At 40.3% G+C, this 22,380-nt stretch overlaps 4 protein-coding genes across 9 annotated transcripts in view; all 4 read right to left on the bottom strand.

The window, feature by feature from the left end:
• Positions 1 to 798: 798 nt before the first annotated feature.
• LOC148734204 (uncharacterized) overlaps positions 799 to 22,380 on the bottom strand; it is a 29,747-nt gene continuing 8,165 nt past the window's right edge. For 2 of the 4 annotated variants that reach the window (XM_088752673.1, XM_088752674.1), the window contains one exon: positions 799 to 3,541. In XM_088752673.1, coding sequence (XP_088608799.1) covers positions 2,461 to 3,528 — 1,068 coding nt within the window. In that variant the 5' untranslated portion in view covers positions 3,529 to 3,541 and the 3' untranslated portion in view covers positions 799 to 2,460. Of the gene's footprint in view, positions 3,542 to 11,003; positions 12,614 to 22,380 lie in introns of those variants that run through there. The other 2 variants (XM_088752672.1, XM_088752671.1) reach the window with 2 other exon arrangements.
• Positions 8,206 to 9,972, bottom strand: LOC148734207 (uncharacterized). Its single transcript, XM_088751903.1, has 2 exons — positions 9,963 to 9,972; positions 8,206 to 9,344 (listed from the first exon to the last, which is right to left on the bottom strand). Exons 1-2 carry the CDS (start codon positions 9,970 to 9,972, stop codon positions 8,206 to 8,208), a joined length of 1,149 nt encoding a protein of 382 aa, XP_088608029.1.
• Positions 12,835 to 19,505, bottom strand: LOC148734206 (uncharacterized). 3 transcript variants are annotated; one of them, XM_088752667.1, is made up of 9 exons: positions 19,386 to 19,505; positions 19,153 to 19,268; positions 18,987 to 19,060; positions 18,318 to 18,595; positions 17,741 to 17,892; positions 17,098 to 17,182; positions 16,810 to 17,010; positions 16,579 to 16,670; positions 16,157 to 16,219 (listed from the first exon to the last, which is right to left on the bottom strand). In XM_088752667.1, exons 1-7 carry the CDS (start codon positions 19,423 to 19,425, stop codon positions 16,823 to 16,825), a joined length of 933 nt encoding a protein of 310 aa, XP_088608793.1. In that variant the 5' UTR covers positions 19,426 to 19,505; the 3' UTR covers positions 16,157 to 16,219; positions 16,579 to 16,670; positions 16,810 to 16,822. The 3 variants fall into 3 exon arrangements, with proteins under 3 accessions (XP_088608791.1, XP_088608792.1, XP_088608793.1); XM_088752666.1 differs by lacking the exons at positions 16,810 to 17,010; positions 17,098 to 17,182; positions 17,741 to 17,892; ... (2 more) ...; positions 19,153 to 19,268; positions 19,386 to 19,505 and adding exons at positions 13,353 to 13,515; positions 13,629 to 14,975; positions 15,343 to 15,429 and having other exon boundaries at positions 16,003 to 16,219; positions 16,579 to 16,792; XM_088752665.1 differs by lacking the exons at positions 16,810 to 17,010; positions 17,098 to 17,182; positions 17,741 to 17,892; ... (2 more) ...; positions 19,153 to 19,268; positions 19,386 to 19,505 and adding exons at positions 12,835 to 14,975; positions 15,343 to 15,429 and having other exon boundaries at positions 16,003 to 16,219; positions 16,579 to 16,792.
• Positions 19,785 to 21,840, bottom strand: LOC148734205 (uncharacterized). Its single transcript, XM_088755453.1, has 3 exons — positions 21,052 to 21,840; positions 20,334 to 20,568; positions 19,785 to 20,119 (listed from the first exon to the last, which is right to left on the bottom strand). Exons 1-3 carry the CDS (start codon positions 21,367 to 21,369, stop codon positions 20,007 to 20,009), a joined length of 666 nt encoding a protein of 221 aa, XP_088611579.1. The 5' UTR covers positions 21,370 to 21,840; the 3' UTR covers positions 19,785 to 20,006.

Below are 22,380 nucleotides of genomic sequence, written 5' to 3'. Positions count from 1 at the left end.
GTACACGGGTTTTATTTATTTACTTATTTATTACACTGTCATCGCACGCACTATTTGTCAAGGATTGTGAGGATCAAGGTATCTATGTATAAATTTTACTAACTCGTTCATCAGTATGAGACAAACTTTTCATTGTACTGAGGTTGTTTTGGCAGTTTGGCCGTGATTAATTAATAAATTTTATTTTTATTGTGGGATGGCCTCAGCAGATAGATTACACCAAAAGTGAATTTATGGACCTTTCACCAGGAAAGGGAAAAGCGGCCGCTGTAGGGAGCTAGATTCAAGTGCATTATAGTACTGAACCTAAAACTAAAAAAAAAGTCTTCCTTCATGATATAACAGCAAAAAATCTCATCACTTGGGTCAACACCTCGTTGAATATCCAAAAAATATATCGCAGCAGATTGGTCGATGGGAAGATAGCTTTCGTTTGTTCACGCCTGGCCAACCGCTATATAATCCAGGAGTAGAGAACGCATGAGCAGGTCGTCAACAACTCGGAGTTATCTGAATTTCCAGTGACTAGTATCTTTTACAGAGTAATCTCCACAGCGAGAGGAGATCGATCGAGAGAGAAATTTGTGGAGTGAGGTTTCAGGTATGTCCCTGTTATGTCTGTCTTACAGTCAGGCTTTCTTTGCCGGATGTAAAGTAACGACATCAAACAAACGTTCAACCTTAAAAATTGTCTGAAGTTAGCTCGAAATGATTCTGCTAAACTTTGACACTAATTCTTTGTCGGTCCCTAAATTTTTCGGTTTCTTTCCTCAGAAAAGTTAACAGAAAAATACCCGATCACTTCTAAAAAAAGTTCTGAATTTACATTTTATTTACGGTTACCATAGCACCGCTCCTTCCTCTGAAAACTCAACAAACAGTCCGGTGAACCCCTTTTTCTTTGTTGGATCGCAATCGAGATTCCATATCGAGTTTTTGACATAAAGCCTTTTGCAAAGTTTAACAAAATTCTGTACTGCTGATGCACGGCCATCTTATAATTCATGCTAATAGGGTCGAGGCAGAGACTGAATACTCTCACAGCTTCACCAACAATTAGAATGAACAATACTCAAGTGAGCCAGGTTTCAGCTGCTAAATCGCTTGGTGTAATAATAGACGATAAACTCGATTGGCATAGTCACATCGAAAAACTAACGAAAAAGATCGCCTCTGGTATCGGGGCCCTAAAGCGAATTAGGCACCTGATCCCAGCATCAACCTTACATCTCATCTACCAAGCTTTAGTAAAACCTCACTTTGATTACTGTGACATTGTTTGGGGTAGCTGTGGGAAAACGCTACGAGACAAACTGCAGAAATTGCAGAATAGAGCAGCCCGTGTGTTGACATTCTCTAACTATGATGCTGATGCAACTGAGCTACTCGAGGTTTTAGGGTGGAAAAATCTTGCACGCCAGCAGGAAATCCATAAAGCCACCATGATGTTTAGATGTCTGCACGGGCTAGCTCCAAGGTATCTATATTCAAAGTTTACGTGGCGTGACTCTGCTTATGACCTCAGGGACTCTGAAAATAAGCTTAATGTTCCACTACCGCGCACTAATTATTACAGAAAAAGCTTTAGCTACAATGGCGCCACATTATGGAACAGTTTACCACGCGATATAAGGAACACAGAGTCTCTGGGGTTATTTAAACGTAAGATCAATGACATTTTTTAAGTCTAACGCACGGCATTCACGGAAAACAGCTTTAGTGTTATAGTATGTAGTTTTAATTTTAAATATCTTAGCGTATGTGATATGTATTTTTATAGGCTGATGAATTGATCGTGTCTAAATAAAGATTACAATACAATACAATAAGGCTACATCATACATTTTTATCATTGAAGGTTGCTCCGTATCTGCAAACAATCTATAGCGAAGTAATTTTGTGCCACACCTCAACACCGACTGTGCAAATACTTCACATTTGAAACGAAGACATGATCACGAGTCAAATGTATAGAAACCACAGCGAGCCTTTCTATTGCTACATGTATCACTGTCGGTTAACTACTCGTAAAATATTGACACACCCAACTGCGCTTGCAAAAAGAATTAATAAGCGCTTTTGAAGGAACTTGATTCCAAATCCACTGAGCGGGAGAAAAGTGATAAATCTTCTATTTCCTTTTTCAGCTTCTATAGAAATGTTTTTGGACAGTCATTCAGAGGCAACCTGTGTGGCCCTTAGAAACATACTTTATTAGATCCCACTCTCTGGCTAGAGTAATAACCACACTTTCCACAGAACTACAATAATGAAACTTAAGAATCTCCAAAAAAATCTATGTAAATCTGATCTATTAAGTGTCAATGATGAACGCCGCTACTTCATCAGTCCTCAGGAAATGTCAGCGTCGTGAAATAATCATCGTATGTCTCAGCTTTACGAATCACCTCATAGCAATCATCAGCCACACGCAAAATTTCTGCGTGTCTTAATATCCCGTTAAAATTGAAACTCAGTGCACGGCCGTACGCTCCTACGCTGTGAATGATAGTTGTACGCGCCAAGCAGAGGTGGCAACAGGATGTCTACAATGGAAGCATCCACGCCTAGGAAACGTTTGTACGTGTCCTTCATGTTTATTACACGTGAAACTAACCAGCCACAGTCACCAGTTAACAATCCTCCACATTCGTACTTGATCTGTAGCGGGTGAAGATCACTTTGCGGCAACACAATTTGTTCGTACAAATGTTTCACACGGAGCCCGAGATCTTTCAGGTCGACAGGTTTCTCTTCGGGATGATTATTCACACCGATGCCACCACCCAAGTTGACAAACTCAACTGCGATTCCTGTCTCCTTCTTGATTTCCACTGCCAGTGAAAACATCATCCGAGCAATCTCGGCCAGATCCATGGCATTCAGAGAATGTGACACGATCATGGTGTGTAGACCGAAGCGTTCCACACCGTATGCCTTGCATTTCTTGAAGGCGGAGAACAACTGGGCTTTCGTCAGGCCAAACTTCGCCTCAGCAGGATCGCCGACACGCGTGTTGAATAAAATCTTGTGATGAGGACCTGGATTGTACCTGAATGCAACCACTTTGGGCATCTTTCCTTCTAACGCCTTCTTTAGGTTGTCGATTTGGGAAAAGTCGTCCAAGTTGACAATGGCTCCCAGGTCAACCGCCTTTCGGTAGGCATCAAATGCGGTGTTATTGGATGTAAACATGATGTCTTCGCCTTCAATTCCCAGTTTTTCACAGAGAATAAGTTCTGTCAGTGAGCTGCAATCCATTCCCATCCTACATTCCTCGTGCAGCATCTTCAAAATTATTGGGGTCGGCGTTGCTTTTACAGCAAAGTGATTCTTAAAACTCGATCCGGTCATCAATCGCACCCAAGCAAAGCTGTCGTTGAAGACCTTGGTTCCAGTCAGTATTTTCTCTCTGTCGTAGAGATAAAACGGGGTTTTATACTGAGAGGCCACTTTTCTGAGCTCGACCTCGCTGCAGGGCAAAGGTTTCTTACTCAGCTCTCCGATCTCATTGCTAAGGTTTTCCATCTCTGAGTCAAGTCTACATGGACAAGAAAGGTACACGTTAATTTGACAATATATATATATTACATGATTATATATTTGATAATATATAATCATGTAATATTTTACAACTGTTCATCCCATGTTGAGAGGTCAATTATTAGAAATGAAAGGTCTTAAGTTTGTTGGGACTTTAAAAATTACTTTTTGGAAAATGAAGAGTTGGCGAGGATGAATTTCAAACCGCATTTTTAAATTCATAATCGAAAACTGTGATTAATGACTGTAAATGTTCCTTTTCAAGTTAGAATTTGCTATTCTCGGGTTGATACACGCGCATGCGTTAAACACCAAACCAATATACCATAGTTTCTTGGTTATAAGGCGCGCTCGGTTAAAAGACGCACCCCAAACTTGGCAACTTAGTCAAGCTAAGTTCCCAAACTGAAAATTACGTGAAAATACTCGGTTATAAGGCGCACCAAAAGGTTGAGAGCTAAAAAAAGGTGTGATGGATCTGAAAAAGTTTCATGGTTGCTCTGGCGATGAAAGCAAACGGCGAAAAACTCTCACCGACAGTCGGCTTCAAAGGTGATCGACAGCTGAATATCAACACGCCACTGAGAAAGTTTCACGGTTGCTCTCATTATCAACACGCCACCGAGAAAGTTTCACGGTTGCTCTGGTGATGAAAGCAAATGGCGAAAAACTCTCACCGAAAGTCATCTTCAAAGGTGTTCAACAGCTGAATATCAACACGCCACCGAGAATGCAAGTTTCTGTGCACAAAAAAGGCTGAATGGACGAAGAAGGTAGGTTTTATCTCCACGTCGTTTATTCAGAGAAGGAACTATTCGAGCGCGCGACAGAAACACAATTTTTGGAATTTAAAACGAGGTTCGAACGATTGTCTTGTTGTCATGAATATCATGTTACTGAACTTGTGCTATTAAAAACGTATGCGAATTTCCGGTTGTTTGCTCTTATATGGAAGTCGATTAGTGTTCTAAAGAAGTATTCCTTTATAATTCATAAGAATAAAAGATAGGATTCTACACAATCTTCGCTACACCTCAGACTGTAATGTATTTACTGTACGCTGGAATGTTATTTCACGAAGCGGTTTATTGATTTTAACACAAAGAAGAGAATTGAAACAAAGAATGCTTTTGAAAAAGATTTCTTCAAACTTATGAATAACGGTGTACTTTTGGAAAAACAATGGAAAATTTGCGAAAGCGCGTGGACGTGAAACTAATCACAAACAAAAATATGCTCGCAAAGTATTGCTCAAAACCGACAAACATTGGAAGTAAAATCTTTGGTGAGAATCTTGTGGCTCCTCATAAGATCAAAGAAACGCTCGCTTTCAACAGACCGGCATATGCTGGGATGTGTATCCCTCGATTTGAGCAAGACGTTGGTGTATGATTTTTATTTTAATTACATACACCTTTAGTTGTTCGTTACTGTAACGTGTTCGCTAAGACAGAGAGTGAAACACCAGAGACTCTAAACACAACATTTAATCTTGTAAGCCGAGTGCACATCAAGCGAGGCGAACGAATACATCCGGGAACTCAGATGTAAGGTAAACTGTATAAATTAAATCGACATACATAAATTAACATCGTTACATCTTCCCCCGTTATTCAAAGAGGAAAGAATAAACAAGGAAAGAAAACTAAATCCTTTGTTAGAGTCATTGTTCGGAGAATGTAAACAACATAGGTAAGTGTCAGCATGTATAGTCACGGAGGTATGCTGGTCTACGTAGGACTCTTCCCCGAGCGCTACGTCTTTCTGGACTCGTTACATCATCAGCTGGAGGATTCGGTGTTGCTTGTGGCTTGACCATCTCTTGGGGGTTTGATTAAACGACTGGTGGTACCTGTTCCACTTTGGTCCGGGGCAGGGGACCATGACCTGAGTTAGGTATCTCTATGTCAAGAGGTGATTGTTTAGGGAGTTCGGCTGTGAGACGCAGGTGTCGGCGGTTCCTACGATACACCCGTCCGTCGTCAGTGGTAACTTGGTATTAGCGTATACCAACTTGTTTGGCAACCGTTGCTTGGGTCCATTGTTGTTTATATTTGGGTGGATGGATACGTACGGTGCTCCCTGGCTGAAGTGGCTGGAGTTCTTTGGTGCCATTGTTGTAATAGAAGGCTTGTTTGTTCTTCTGGGCCTGAAGAAGCTGGGAAGTGGTGTCAAATTCAGGTTGTGCTAGTAGTCGCCCAGAGGTAGGTAGGAGGGTTTTGGTACGGCGGCCAAAGAGGCGCTGAGCTGGAGACGCTCCTAGCCCTTCTGTGGGGGTGTTGCGAAAGTCAAGGAATCCCAAGTAGGGATCACTGCCAGCCTCTGAGGCTTTGAGCATGATTCGCTGCACAGTCTTCACCTCGTTTTCCGCCTTGCCATTTGACTGCGGGTAGGTGGGGGAGCTTGTTACATGATCAAACTCGTATAAATCTTTGAACGTCTGAAATTCCTGTGAGCTGAATTGGGGGCCATTGTCGCTTACTATCTTGTCCGGAATTCCATGTCTTGCCATATGAGGCTTGAGCTTTTCAATTACTTCTTTTGATGTCTTCCTCGCAAGTTTGTCCACTTCAAAGAAATTTGAGTAATAATCAGTGGTGACAAGGTAATCCTGGCCCTGGAGCTCAAAGAGATCAACGGCAAGGACCTGCCACGGTCTTGATGGTACTGGGTGTGAGATCATGGGCTCCCTCTGCTGCCCTTGGTGGTATGAATTGCAGACTTGGCAGTTGGAGACATGTTCTTCAATCTCTTTGTTCATACCAGGCCAGTAGAACGCTTCCCGTGCCCGTCTTAGGCATGCTTGTATTCCCAGTTGACTGGAGTGTAGCTTTCTTTTGAGTTCAGCTCTCATCTGAAACGGTATGACAACACGGTCTCCTTTGAAAATGACTCCATTTTGGAGAGCAAGTTCTTCTTTGAATGGAAAGTAGTCTTGAACTTCCAGTGCGAGATAGAGCTTACTTTCTGGTCAGCCTTGTTTGATGACGCAAGCAAGGGTCTTGAGGATAGCGTCTTCTTGAGTAAGGTTTTGGATTTGGCGAAGAGTTTCGTCTTTGACCGGAAGATACTGTAGCATGTTCACTTGCTCTGCTTCTATCTCTGTTCGAGATCTAGTATCTGAGACTGTCATGACATCTTCCTGATCCTCAGTAGCTTCCTTAGGCGTCAGATACGCGCGACTCAGGGAATCAGCCATAAGAAGGGAGGTTCCCTTTTTGTAGGATACTTCAAACTCGTAGCGTTGGAGTCTAAGGAGCATTCGTTGTAGCCTTTTGGGTGCGTTCAGGAGGCTTTTCTTGAAGATTGTCTCCAAGGGCTTGTGATCAGATTCGACCAGCACTTTCCTCCCATACAGGTAGGCTTCAAACTTCTCCATTCCGAATACTATGGCCAGTAACTCTTTTTCGATTTGCGCATACTGGACCTCTGTGGGGGTCAGGGACCTGGATGCATATGCGACCGGATGTCCGTCTTGCATGAGACATGCTCCTAGGCCATGCATAGAGGCATCACATTGTAGTGTGGGTGTGGCACTTGGGTCAAAGTATTTTAGGACTGGAGTCGTAGAAAGGATCTTCTTTGTCTCATCCAGGGCTGCACCATGAACCTGTTCATCCCATTGGAACTCGTTCTCGTTTTTGGTGGGCTCGCGTAGAGGAGTCGTGACCTCTGAAAGTCTTGGAGCAAACTTTTGCAGGTAGTTAGTCATCCCTAAGAGACGTTGGATGCTCTGTTTGTCAGTCGGTGCTGGCATCTCTTTGATTGCCTTGACTTTTTCAGGGTCAGGTTGTAGCCCATCTGCAGAGAGCATGTGGCCCATGTAGGCCACTTCCTTAAGCCTAAGCTGCAGTTTTCCCCTGTTTAGCTTCACACCTTTTTCTCGGCATCGTTGGAGGAGAGCAGTAAGCTTGTCGTCGTGGTCTTTTTCTGCTTCATCATCGTTAGCTCCACATCCAAATACGAGGATGTCATCAGCGATCGCCTTGCATCCATTTAGCCCTGCTAATGCCTGATCCAGTCTTCGCTGGAATTCTTCAGTGGCCGGTGAGATCCCAAATGGCATTCGAAGCCATCTGTATCTTCCCCATGGAGTGCCAAATGTGGTTGCGTAACTACTTTCCTCGTCTAAGGACACGTGCCAAAACCCATTTTTAGCGTCTAACACAGTAAAGCATCTTGCGTTTGAGAGCTCAGGAAGGACATCCTCGATTGTCGGCAGAGAGTAGTGATTCCGTTTGAGGGCTCGGTTAAGTGGTTTGGGATCAACACACAGTCGAACATTGCCATTCTTCTTCATGGTGACGACAGTTGCTGATATCCAAGGGGTAGGGACATTTACTGGCGTGATGATATTAAGGTCTTCCAAGCGATTCATCTCCTCTTTTAGCTTTTCTTTAATGGCGATCGGCACCTTTCTTGTTGGGAGTTGGACTGGTGGTACGTTCGGGTCAATTTCCAGGTGGAGGTCACCTTCTAACTTTCCTTCTCCTCTGAATACATCGGCATATTCTTCGAGAATAGATTCCGTCGTAAGTGGTGTTTTGCTCTGCGATGGTTCTTCCGCTTGAAGAGCCATAATGTTTTGTCGGACCACAGATATGAGTTGCATTTGTTCACTGGCTCGTAAACCAAGCAGCGGCTTCCCTTTCCCCTTTACGACTACGAATCCACGCTATATTTTTTTCCATTTCTGGGGTTCACAGCTTGAACACGTTTCATGCCAATTGGCTTTTCCTCCGTTTTGTTGTAGATAACAAGAGTTACTTCCGTATTGTCCAGCAGGGGTAGGCTGTCTTCACCATATACTTCTTTGAAGGATTCTTCGGGTAAGATGTTCACTGTGGCACCAGTGTCCAGTTGGAATGGGACTTGGTGACCATTTAACAGCATTACCGCAAGCAGTTTGTCTTTATGATAAGGCTTTTCCACAGCACAGACTTGTTTCTTGACGTCGACACAAGTAACATATTCATCCAAGTCAGAATCTTCCACTGCATGCACTGGCCTGCGGACATGTCTTGGTGTGGGGCGTTTAGAGGACGTGGCCAAAGCGGATGGAGACAGTTTGGTTTTGCAGGCCACCGCAAAGTGGTTTTGAATTCCACATTTAGAGCATGTCTTACCCCATGCAGGACATTTAAGCTTGTTCCAAACATGTGTTTTGGCGCAGAACTTGCAGCGGATTTCTCTCTCTCTTATGGGGGGCGGAGGTGTCTTCTCGTTGGCCTGACTAATAGCGCTGACTTCCTCCTGATGAATCTCTTTCAGTTGTTGGCTTGCGGTCTCATATGATCTACAGATGTCAATGCATTCTTTCAGTGTGAGTTTGGAGACTTGTAGAAGCTTCTTGCGTGCTTGATAATCTCTTACTCCAATGACCATTCTGTCTCTTATTAGACTGTTTTCTAAACCTCCGAAGTTACATGTCTTAGCCAACGTGCGCAGTGCCGTGACGTAAGCATCCAGAGATTCGTTAGGCTCCTGGTCCCTTTTGTTAAATCGATATCTCTCGTATATTTCGTTTGTCTCTCCTATGCAATAATACTGTAGCTTTTGGAGAACAACATCAATGTCCTCCTTATCAGCTTCATCTGCAAATTCTAAGCCTTCGTACACATCTAGAGCATCTGAGCCAATACAGGTTAGTAGTGTGGCAGTCCTCAGATATTTGTTTGCGGTAGGGTTTTCAGGATCTTTTAAACGTGCAGCAATTTCATAGTTATTCCAGGCACGGTGGAATTTCTTCCAATTCGTCCAATTATTGATTTCGGTAAAAGCACCAAGTTGGGGTTGCCATCCTCAAAACGAAGTTCGTCCTACTGTTCAAGAAAGACCTATTTAGCACCAGAAGTCCAAAAAGAAAAACGTTACAGCATTGCTAGTGACATTTACTCATTAGGAAGAATGCTGAAGGCTGTGTCGTGTTTAATAGGTTTTTATGAAAAGGTGCGGGTGCTTGTGAAAAAGCCACTGACGAAAACCCCGGTGATAGGCCTACCGTTGAAGAATTTTTGCAACAAATCTCTACAATTATAGCATAGGTATTTCGCTAGTTCTTTTTCCCCATCTCGTTGCCATGTTCCCACCAATAACGTAGCTCCATTTTCTGCCTTTAAAAGCACACACAACCCACAATTCCTCTATTCGCTCCGACGAAGGGCTAACGCTCGAAATGTCAGCTTTTGTAATCGTTACGGTGGCCAATTTACCATTTCAACTTTGTTGATATATCCAAACTTTTTCACATGCCATGCGTTCTTGTAAATCTACCCCAACAATTCATTAAAAAGAAACACAAAGAATATTTCATTTGTTTTTTTCTTTCTTTCTTTATGGAATCTCAACTCAAGTGGCATTAAACAAAAATGCTGGATTGTACTGCACTTTTGGGTATGCCACCTTAAAGTACAGCCTACCGAATAACATCATCGAAAGAGTGTAAAAATACAAAAACATCATCGAAAGAGTGTAAAAATACAAAAACGCTGGGTTATACCGCACTTTTGGGTGTGCCACCTTAAAAGTACAGCCTACTGATTAAGATCATCGAAAGAGTGTAAAAATACAAAAATGCTGGGTTATACTGCACTTCTGGGTGTGCCACCTTAAAGTACAGCCTACTGACTAAGATTATCGAAAGAGTGTAAAAATACAAAAATGCTGGGTTATACCGCACTTGTGGGTGTGCCACCTTAAAGTACAGTCTACTGAATAAGATCACCGAGAGAATAAAAATTCAAAAACGCTGGGTTATACCGCACTTTTGGGTGTGTCACCTTAAAGTACAGCCTTCTCAATAAGATCATTGAAAGAACTCTCACAAGAAAGAAACTTTAAGTTCATGGATCTCCTAAGAAAGCCGGGTAACTAGTGCATAGTGTGAAATTGAAAAGGAAGCAAGTACTTACAAATGGTGCCCTTTTTGATACCGCTCTCTTACAAAACATCTGGGCGCTGCACAATATGTTTCTATATATCCTTTGACTTTTGCTGATAAGCCGCATCCACAATTCAACTAAATTAAGCCCCGTTTTGAAATGCTTAAAAGCTGTTTGAAGGAGTTATTCGCATAATGATATGCTTGATCAATCTATAACATATTTAGCTAGTTAATACACGTGGTTTAACTTTGGAAAGCAAGTTTTCATAGCCAATCAGAAAGCAACTTAAAAAGGTGTTGATGGAGCTTGCATCTATAGCTTCGTTACAATATGACTTCGAAAAGCTACCAGGTTTCGTGCCATAAATGCGAAAAACCTTTTAACACAAGCTTCGCTCTGAAAAAGCACTTGGTTAAGGCGCATTCAATTACAACTTTACCGAAGAGAATAAGCTTTGTGACTGAAGGAATCGAAGCGCCACTTCCAAAACCACAAAGAATAAGCAAGAGGACCGGAACGTATCGCGCTTATAAGACATGGAGAGAAAGTGTGCTGAAAGGAATAAAAAATGCTCACCACCCAAGAGCTCGAGGTAATTTTGAATATCAAAAGTCTATATATGATCTGTTTCACATCTATGTGTGAGCGTCGCACGTAGTCTTGCTGTATTTTGAGGAGCTTGAGGTTGCCATTGACGTTACTTTGTTCTTTAACATACAGCAAAATGCGTAGTTACTAAAAGTTGGAATCACCTGAAACCACCTGAAACCACCAGAAACCACCAATGAAACCACCTGACTGAAATTACCTGAAAATTACATGAAAGCACGCAGACATGAACGCAGAACGCAGACCTCAAACCTCGAATAGCCACGCCTCGAAAAAGGTCTACACAGTGTGTAATTAGCAGATTTATCTCTCTTCCCTTTGTTATCAAACGAGATCACGGAATGCGCAAGCGAAACTGCTATGTAAACATTGGAGTTGAATTCTTATTGACGATATCGCAGTTACGACCCTCCACTGTCGAGCCGTACCAGTCTTGCATAGGTTATGTGTGTGCCTTTTGAGTCAGTCGACGTATACGCAATCAGTTTTCCTTTGTGTATACAGTGTGTAATTACCAGATTTATCTATCTTTCTTTTGTCATTGATGTTATCAGACGAGATCTTGGAATATCTGTTTTCACGTTAAAGTACTTCTACTATATGTAAAAGTACTACTACTATATGAAATCATTTTTGGTACAATCGTACAAAGCAACTCAGGTGTCTCGTTAACACTGACCTCAAAAACGCAGACCGCAGACCGCACAGCTCGAAAAACGTGTACCCAGTGTGTAATTACAAGATTTATCTCTCTTCCCTTTGTTATCAAACGAGATCTTGGAATGCGTCATGAAACTGAGACTAATTTCATTGTCAGTGACAGTGAGATAACAGATAAAAATAGACGTCAAGTAGAGTAAATTAGCAATGCCTAAGCTTTGCGTCATGCTGAAAATTAAGATACCGATTTGCGATAATGTTTAATTCACGTGGGTTTAGATGGCTTCTGGGGTGGTTTCACGTAATTTCAGATGGTTTCCATGGGGGTCGCAGATGGTTTCCATGGGGGTCGCACATGGTTTCAGGTGGTTTCAGGTGATTCCAACTTTTAGTAACTACGCAGCAAAATGGCATAAACAGGAAATGAATTTCGTTCCAGCCGAGTTCTTCAGACAGTTTCTGGCCGATCTGGGAAAGCCAACAGTATACTCTGTCAAAGACACCAGTCACTGGAGAGCTCCAATATTCCATACAAGTACGAGACGGATTTCTTTCAAGATTTTTGAAATGAAAGTTATTCGATCTGCGTTACCGGAAATACAGATAGCACAGGTCTGGTGCGGTAACAGAACCATAAGCGAAGATGATGAAAATGAGTTAGAAGACATCAAAACGGCCGAGGACGCCATTCATGCAGCTGTTAAACGTGCCAGAACGACCAGAAGGCGTGTATCGTGTAGAAGCCAGTTAAACGTTAGTAGTCCGTCAAGAGAGTTTGAAGTGATCTGGTGGCCGGAAATGTACGAGACAAGTGGCTACGGCAAAATGTCATTGCGGTATTACGTTGGAAAAGTATTTCACTCGTGAACCACTAAACAGAGAATCCCCTCTTAAAATTTCGTCGTTATCTTCACATGCTGAACCACAACTTCGGCGTAAAGTTGATTTTACAAGGAACGACTTAGCCGTGTCACTTGGCGCGGACAATTCTTAACAAGGACATTGCTTGCAAGTGTCTTATGTCTTCAAGTTTTCTCAAAACGCTACAACAAAAATAATGAGTTAAAATGTTCGTCAAAAATTATATGGTGTAACATTACTTTAAGCTGTTAGAATATTTCATTTTGTCGAGAGTTAATCAAGTTTTCGATCAATAGCTTGTTTATTCCATAGTGTATTTACGAGGGTCGTGCTGAGAGCGCGTGAGTGAGACGTAACAATTTCAAGAACGTGGCACGTGTCGCTCGACGCTAACGGGTCACGTTTACATTTATTTTATTATAATTAAAAGTGGGCAGAATTTTAAGACATATCTTGAAGTGGTTTTCATCTTTTAGCAAATTTGCAGAATTAGTATAACTACATCTGTTTACTCTTGAAAATATTACATTCACGTTACGCGTTCTATAATTTTGCTTTTGTCATATTCTTTCTAGATTTCAGAGCTCTCGTTCAACTTAAAAACTTCTTGTCAAAGTACTCCTCTAAACATTCACTTTTAAATACGGGTATTCTAGTTACACAAGCATCCCAGTTGCTTACGAGTTGACGTGAGTCATAGTGCCTTACTCCAAGACAATATTTGAATCATTAGTTGTAATCTATGCTGCTGCATGTCAGAGAATTTCCATGACAAGTTATGAACAGCGCTTGGCCCTAAAGATATAAAATCCATTGCTGCCAGAATTACCCCTACTCCGCAACTGCCAATTCCAACTGACGAATTCAAGGACACTTGTGATGGCATTCCAAATCGAGTGACGTTCTGTGTTGAAGTCCAGAAATTCGTTTTGAGTGCTTCATTCGAGGGGCAAAGTTCCTGCAAAAGATGGAGGCCTGCCTTCACCAGAGAAAGTGTATTTGAGGGTATTTGGAATTTCATCCTATCATCGAAAAAAATGCTCTTGCTCAATAAATCGACGTAAATCATACCCCAGTGATTGCGTGTCGGAAAATGGACTGGAGCCAATATTTGGGACATTTCTGTTGGGTTGGTTTGTTGTACTAGTCGCATTAACTTTCTTGATTTGAAGCTTTTTACGTCTGACGTCATCCAAGTGAAAAATTCTGAAGGTAAGTACACAGTTGTGTTATTTCCATTACTCCTTGCTTCTTCTAGACACTTTCCAATGCATATGTCAATAACAAAGTTATCAAGATATCTCTCTTCTACAAGTTCAGCAAAGTTCAGCGAGTCCACTGACTTCCTCTGAAATTTTAATATTGCCTGATGTGATTCAGTATGCCACAATGCCTTCATAATTGCTTCCTTTTCTCGGTCTGTGCAGCCCTCAGTTTTGGACATCCACCGCTGTTCTGAGTTAAGTTTACGCTTCGTTGTTGCAACTGAACAAAACTTTCTCAGAACTCCAACACCGTTGAGGTCAAAGTTTCCAAAACCAAACATTTTTACTCCTGTTGGGGACCTCTTCTGCTTTCCTCTCTCTTTCTCCATAAGTGACATGGCATCGTTCAGCAAACTTTCACTTGGACGTTGCAGAAGGGTGAATGGATCAGTGACCACAAAGTGACCGAACAGAACCTCTATTTCACCACGGAATGAGGACACCTTAGGAAGCCTGTCCTCCAAGCTACCAAATTCCCATCTGGTCATTGGTAGTGAGAAAATTGCGGACAAAGGAGTTGCGCTGAAAGCAGCAGATGATGTAGTTCCTCCTGAATCTGATGTTTCAGCAACGGAAAGAGCAGAAACGTCACCCAGAAGATCAGTCTCTGTTGAACACTGGAGCTGTATTGTATCATCTGGTGACACAGTAACTGGACCAGTCGCTGTGGAACACGAAGGCTGTTTTTTGCTGCGTTCGGGGTGGTCTTGGTCAGCATCCGAGTTGGGTAATTGTACATCATAATTTACTTTGGTTTGCGGTGACTGCATACTGCCAGAATCTGACCAATCCATAGGAACATCTTCTGTGTGTGGTACCTGAGTGGCATTGTTAGCATTGGACACATCTGCTAACTCAGCTTCAGAAAATTGGGATTCTAGTTGTTTTGCACAAGTAGAATCGAATACAGGACTACCGTGCTCTTTGTCAACTTCCTCCCAAAAGCCGTTTTGATAGCGATGAATCTTGGACATGGACCCTCCTGACACTACAGTGCCCTTCGAGTTGTCATGGTCATACTTAAGGAAGTCATCACCGAATACCTTAGTAAACAAGTCATCAATTACGAAAACCCACTTCTTTGTTTCTCTGCACCACGGAATCTTGTCCTTTGCAGACCAGCCACACCCTCGGTAGTGCAAGTGCTTCTTTCCTGTACAACAAATTCGTGAAATTGAAAATAACGATTTTAAGAAGAAAAGAAATGCCCCTGGCTTAAAGTCTATTTAGAATTTTAACACGCTGAACGTGATATGTTCCTTCTACAAGATTAACTTTGCTGTTCATTTTTTATTTCATGGGGATGCTTGTGCATAATATAAAGCGAAGTTTTTTTCATTCATTAGAAGTTTTCATGTTGTCCTTTGGCTGGTAATAAGAAGTTTATAACAGAATTGCTTAAAAGAAATAGCTGCTAAAACTCGTGTTAAAGCTTAACAATGGTTTCAGTGGAGAATTAAAAGAAGCACTTACGGAGTAGAATAGTGGCGGTAGGGCCCAAATGAGACTATGAAGCCTACCTGAAATCAAGCACTTTTTTGCTTCGCGGAATGAATATTTTTGGCCAAGTAAGTGGGTTGAATACCAATGCAATAATATTTGTTCCACTAAAAAGAGTACACAAAACATAAAATATAACGAGTTTTGGTCAGCGTTTCAAAAGTACATTTATTACCAGAGTGAATTGTGAAATCAGGAAAGGAGATGAAAGTATAATAATTATAAGCAGCGTTTCTTAAAAATTAGCCATGCAGGTGGTAAGAAAAACTAGACTTCTTTGAATGATTATTGCATCAATGGTGGGTAAAATAACATTTGAATTTAGAAATAGTGGAGAAAGCCCTAAGAAAGTGGACGCTTTATTCAAAATGAAATATTTTTCTCTCGCAGACATTAGAAATGTCTCACTTGAAATTCCCAGAAATGTAAATTTTTGGAATCTTATGCAGTTTTGTTGTTCTCTTGTATGATACCACCTTAAACTAAGAAAAACGGAAATGGGAAAAATGTCCTATGTTTTTCTGTATTTTTTGAGGGCTGATTACATGAGCATGGCTAGAAGTTTAATGACATTGGTTCCTTTAAGTGGATTTATAAGCAGCCTCTACTAGGCGAATTGTCTCAGATATGGATTTCTGATGGGTGGTTTCTGTACATTTTTTTGTAATTAATTGACTTACATGATTGTCCTGCGCCAGATGCATCATGGTTAGTTGCTCTGGAAAACGACTGATGGTGCAACTTATGGCTTGACTCAAAGCCTTGACCAGAGTAGTGATACAAAGAATGGAACTGACGCAGAAGCATGGCACTGTGGTCAATGGTTAATTGCCCATAGTCCCCAGTGCCCAAGTGAATCCCAAAGAGCTTCTTTAGGAGGAAGCCCCATTGTTTGCACTGGAAATAAGCAATAAAACAAAACAAAACAAAACAATTTTCAGTAATAATATCATTTTACAGCTTTAAATTGGGTTCAGTTTTGAAGATATGAATTAATACCTGACACTACAAATGTACCCCACCAATATTATACCTACAAAGGACCTTGTCATTGTACCTTCATATGGCAGGTGTTCTTAAATAGTACATGTTTACATGTTTCAATCCACATTCAGAAAGCACCAAACTCAGTCACAGATTATAATAATACTCTCTCACACATAATGTTCAGAAACAAATAAGCTGAAATTGTTTACACCTATAACAGCTGAACTAAATTTATACTGGCATTTGCAACTGTTTGCCTGTTTTCTTACTTTTATATCATGAATGTCAATTTTCTCAGCATCATCTTTGGTGAACACTTGTCACGCAAAGTTAAAGCAATGTCTCGCCAATCAGTGGAAACCTGAAATGATACCAAAATTTGTCTTATAATATACATTAATAGACTGACCATAAAACTGAGAAACTGACATTTTTACAGGAGCTCTAATTATCCTGTATGCTATGAAAAAGAATATTTTTGAAAGAACTGACTACATTACCTTAACATAAAATTCAACATGCAATTCTGCTGCATAGTATGCAAAACCAGTTGATGATCATTTCTGAACGTTCCCTTTTTTTTCTCTTTGGTTCTGCATCACCATTGCTACCCTTAGTGTTTAGCTCCGCAAACTTCTTTGCTGCCTCCTGCTGCTTGTCTTGCCAATATTGGTATTCATCATCTAAAAAGGCTTTCAATTCTGTCAAACAATTTAGTGTCAGTTTTGCACATAATGTGGTACCATACAAATCTTTCAAGGGACACACAAATTTAGATTTACACATACCTTGACATTGATTTAAGGGAGCTTTTTCTTGTCGGTTTCCATAATCCCTTTCAAACTCTTTGCTATCCAGTATACTTTGTATGTGCTGACAATTTAACAAATAAAAATCTGATTTATATTTGATATGGTCAAGTTCAAATGCAACTCTCCTTTGTCCTTGGCACAAAGGAAAACTTTACTCAGTGGGCATCAGCATTCTATTCTCAATGTGCACCTATCAAAAAGCATAAAGTAAAACAGCAATAGCCTTCCACAATAATGTTGATCAAACTCCTTTGGTTTTGCTTGTGTTCAACATTTCTCCCTGTTTTAAATTAAAGGCCAACCTTAGTAAATACCACCCTATCACAGCTCACACTTTCACACATTCTTTTCATGTTGAACAGTGAGAGCAAACTTATGGCTATCTCTTCACGGCATAAGTATATTATAATTATATTTTTCAGAAAGGCCTTTGTGTAAAGATAACAGCTTGATAGTAATGTCACATTAAGGAAGCCACTTTGGGAAAACAATACATACTTTATCTAAACATAAGTATAGTATTGCATAGCAAATACTAAGCTGAAAATACAGCTTAAAACCTTTGTAACTAAGTTTGCCTTTGACTTCAAACAGTCAACACAGGTTTCATCTGACTTACTTCCTTTCTTTGCTGGAAGAAGACCAGATATTCCATGACTTCTTCCCGTCCACCACCTTCGCTGTCTTGATAATACCCTGCTACTTCATCAAGGGGAAGTGCAGTATTGACAATATTGTCTATGTTCTTTAGGATCTGTCTTTCTGTTCCTCCTGAAATTATCATAAGTGCAGGGTTTTGAGAGAATATGTATAATTTAATCAGTTCCATTAATTAACATGTATTTTTTTTAACAAACCAGTGTGCTAGATGTTATTTCAACACCAAATGCATCTTCTTTAATAGGGAAAATTTTCATTGTGAGACTAAGACCTGAACAATCATTATAAATAACCCTTAAAAATGGACTGGAGGTGAATTAGTTCATTTCGAAGAAAGATAGTTGAAATTTTAAAAGTAGCCAGGAAAAAAGTGGTAAAAAAAGTATGACATTTCAAGGAAAGAAAAGGAGCTGGAAGGGGTAGCAATTTACTGATAAACAAAGGAACTGTAATCATACCTCATCTCTTCTCCAATAAAGCTGTGAAAGTAGCATAATACTAAAATATGTGTACATCAATTCCACTGCAAAACTCACCAGAAAATGATGCCACTTTGATGTTTGCTCTCTCAATTCCGGTTTGTTGACCAGGTTTTTCCTTAACTTTGATGCGTGAAAAATCTTTTTGGCTTTCAGCACCGTAGCTGGACAAAGCAGCATTGAGTAGATGGAGGCAACCAACTCTACAGGCAGATAAACCAAGGGAGCCAAGGAGTTGTTCTGTGTTGCGCATCTCGCAATGTAATGAACACAGGTTGATGTGGCTTAGATCTTCTTCCAAGAGAAACACCAAATCATCCCTTAGGCCCTTTGGCCTTGGAACAATTAATGAAAACAAAGAACACAATAAACACCATGCAAACAGTATAGATCATTTTTGCACTTTATAATGCAACATAAAATATATGGTCAAAATAATTTTCCATGTCCCTAACATTAATTTAACATTACCTAAAACTACACAAAAAAACCTCAGTATTAAGTAAACACAACTAAAATGCACTCACTAAAATGCGGAAATCACCTTCACTATTGTTAATATTAAAAAAAATTGTGTTTACTTTAAGGACAGTCACCTCAGAACACAAAGTACAGTAAAATGCAGTTTAAAAAAACTTTTTACTTATTACCAAGACTCACAGAAATAGATTTCCTTCACATAAAATGTCATAACTAAATTTTCATTTCACCCTTTAGCTTAGTTACCTTCCTATGTTAGCCTTTGACTTCAAACAGTCAACACAGGTTTCATCTGCGTCAGCCCCATGGTGGATGCATGCCTGTAATAAACACAATTCAGTAATTCATAACTCCTACCTTTTACTCAGTTTAGCACTAGATTATTTATGCAGGCTTTGAATGTTCAACCTACCCTTACAGCATCACAGACAAAACAGAATTCCACTGACAACCCTCTTCCACCAAGTACAAACTCTTCATTGTTGATTTTAACAAGCAAGAGTAACAGCGCCTTGTAGTCAATAGTGACTAAAAATATATAAAAAAAAATTTTAGAAAGTAATTTGAAAACTCAATATCATTTTAATAAGGGTATCTAGTGTGCTTAAAAAGGAATCATGTACTTGACCTTAACCCTCAGCTTACCTGTAAATCTGATATTGTATTTCTTCCCATCCACTTTCATCCCTTTTTCCTTTATTGTGGCCTTTATTTGCTATTATTATTTTCCTTTATTTTTTCCTTTATTTAGGTAATGTTTATCGTTTTCCTTTATTGTACATTCAGATCATTTAGGAGAGACCTCAGATTCTGTCTGGAACAGAAAAAACATGTGACAAGACATGGAAACTGTAGCTACTTAGCCTAGATTAAACAATATTCCTATTCTTAGTGGCCTTAGGACAAAACTTCTGTGCATGGAATACAAGATTCTGGAGTGCAGGTTGAAATAATTTTTTTTTTTTTAACAATATCAGGGATAGGCAAGCATCAATTTATCCCCACAATTAGCCTTGTATTCACACTGGGAAGTCTCTTGTCCCAAAGCAGGTACATGTCAGGGAAAATGAATATTGTTTATTACTTTGTACAAACAGACCATACCCAATACCCTCCTACCATACAGGAGACATAATTTTTCAGCCACTATGAAAGGAGCTGTAAATTCTAAAGTAGACAACTATGTGGGGTTAGAGATTTGAGGGTCAATCATCATATTATGATATATCATGAAATATTAGGATGCCAGGCTCTTGCTACATAAACTCACCTCTGTTCCTTGCAATTGGCAATTGCGATAGGAAACACTGATAGGGCACTTTCTGAGCTTTTACCCTTAAAGCCAATAGGTACAATTCCCACAGCAACCTGGTTCCTTCCTGGAAAAAGAAATTTAAAAATAAAAAAGAACCAAACAATGGCACACTCTCAATACATTCATACTATACAAAACATCTAATAAGATGCCGTGGTATACTCTGATCCACATAATTCTCTAGTATCTGCAGCATCTTATAGATAATTTGCTTCCATAAAATAAAGGAACTAACAGCTGCTGCATTATAGACTGTAAGAATGAGACATTCAGCTCACCACCCAGAGGACGACCATCAATCTTTATGTTGAACTCCATGTCTTCTTGGTCAGAACCATGCAGTCGTTGTTCTCTGATTGCCCAAGTAAGGACCATGGAAAGATCGACAGCATAAGCATCAAAATTTGTGTCAAGGCACCTCACATTATAGATTTCCTTAGTCACCTTGAAAACCAATGCTTTGATGGCCTTGATTTGGTTTTTAGAAACCAGAAGAGGTGTATCACTGTTTCGCTAAAATTAAAAATAGTAACAAAAATGATCAGTACAGCAGAATTAGTCCTTCTCTTTGCTTTAAGTCGTAATCTAATTTTGCTGTTTTCCTCAAATTTATGTCTTCATTTTAGAGGGAAAAGAAGTTTACCAAAACAAAGCAATATCGTCATATTTTGAAAGAAGTCAGTAAGTCCGACAGTAAACTGGAGACCTCAGCAAGGACCTATGTCTGAGTGTCCCAAAAAAAAGGGAAGTTATTGATAGCTGGCCAATTGCAAGAATACACGAAATTCCCAGATTTTACTGGACAGTTCTCACTTCTTAGCCAATCAAAAAAGAATTACAAGTATCTGAATTGAACCTGACTACTAAATATTTAAAAACTGTTTATTGAAAGCCTGCAACTTTTTTTGCCAGATATCACAAAGTTTAGCAAATGCCAAACAAAACATTTTCGAAAATTATTTAGAAAACTCTAATAAACAACAAAAGCTCACTTACTCTACTTTTTCCCAAATGTGTGACATTAAGGAGGGTCTGCCATGCAGCATCTGGGGTTCTTGTGAGAAGCTTCAAATATAAGAGTGTCCAGTCTGGAACTCTAATGCCACTGATCAGCTCGTCATGTACGTCTTCTGTTAGTAGTACTCTGAGAGTATTCTGGGTTCCTTTAACCTTGATTACATGACGAACCAGCTCTGAAATGGTGTTTTTCAATGCCTGGCCCTCACTTTCTAACCCATGGGTGAGTGTATGACCAAAAAGTGAAGAAATTGATTCATTCATGTTTTCACAGAGTGCACTCACCAATGATAACATGGTCCTACATCTTTCCTGGATGAGTTTTTTTATTCTTTATAGGCCCCAAGGGACTAACAGTAAGTTCTTCAATGCTACTTGAGGATCTACTACATTCTGTACTTGAGCCAGAGGTATTTGAGCTAGGGGAAGATCCTGCCGAAAAGCATGTTCCATTACAGTTTCCACTACTTGGGGAAGTGCTTGGGCTCGTAAACGATGTGGGTGATGATGGTGCAGAGCTTGTAGATTTCCATTTTTCCAGTTCGAGCTCAAGACTTGCAATTTTTGCATTTAAATTTTGTATGGTCTGCTCTTCATTGCTTTTGGCGCCAATTTGAGAGTCAACACAAACCGTATTCACGTAGTCCTTTATCCTGGCAAAAAATTCAGATGAAACGAGCCTTTCACTAATTTCTCGCTGCCGCAAAAGACCGACAAAAAGTCCAAATGAACTGACAACGTACACTTTGCCTGGTTGTCTTTGAAGAGTCTCCCTAGCTTTCTCTGGGACCCACTCATTGAACGGCCTCTTCCCGCCATTGCTGGTCATGACACTCAATTCCCGCTTTGATACGGGGGATAGTTCTCCTGGAAAACGGCTGAAAAAGATATTCTGAGCAAGGAATCGTGGAATAATTCCACATGATTCCTTTGTGACTGCATACCAGTTCTTCTGATGATCGAGGCAGGGCGCAAACACTTGAATAACTGGCCACGAGTGAATGACTAGCCGAGGAGCGGGAGATTTTCCCTCCATCGCGTTTCGGCGCCAAAGCAGTACTAAGTTCACTTGAATTTCAAAGTTGCCTCTCATTTCTGATATTAACTATTCCTGGGTAATCATAAATCTAATTTTCTCGTTTTGTACATTTGTACTTGTGTTGTGGTCAACAGAACGGCACCTTGCGTCATAGGAATGGTTGTGTGACAAGCGTGACTACCCAATAATCTTCGTTGTTTCGTGTTTCGACTAAGGCTCGGTGCAGACGCCGAACCTAATTCCTTTAATTGAATACATGAAAAGATCGG

Source organism: Stylophora pistillata, chromosome 3 (assembly GCF_964205215.1).
Source record: "Stylophora pistillata chromosome 3, jaStyPist1.2, whole genome shotgun sequence".
NCBI lineage: Eukaryota > Metazoa > Cnidaria > Anthozoa > Scleractinia > Pocilloporidae > Stylophora > Stylophora pistillata.
Note: the sequence above shows the minus strand (reverse complement) of the source record. Positions and strands in the feature narration are given on the sequence as shown.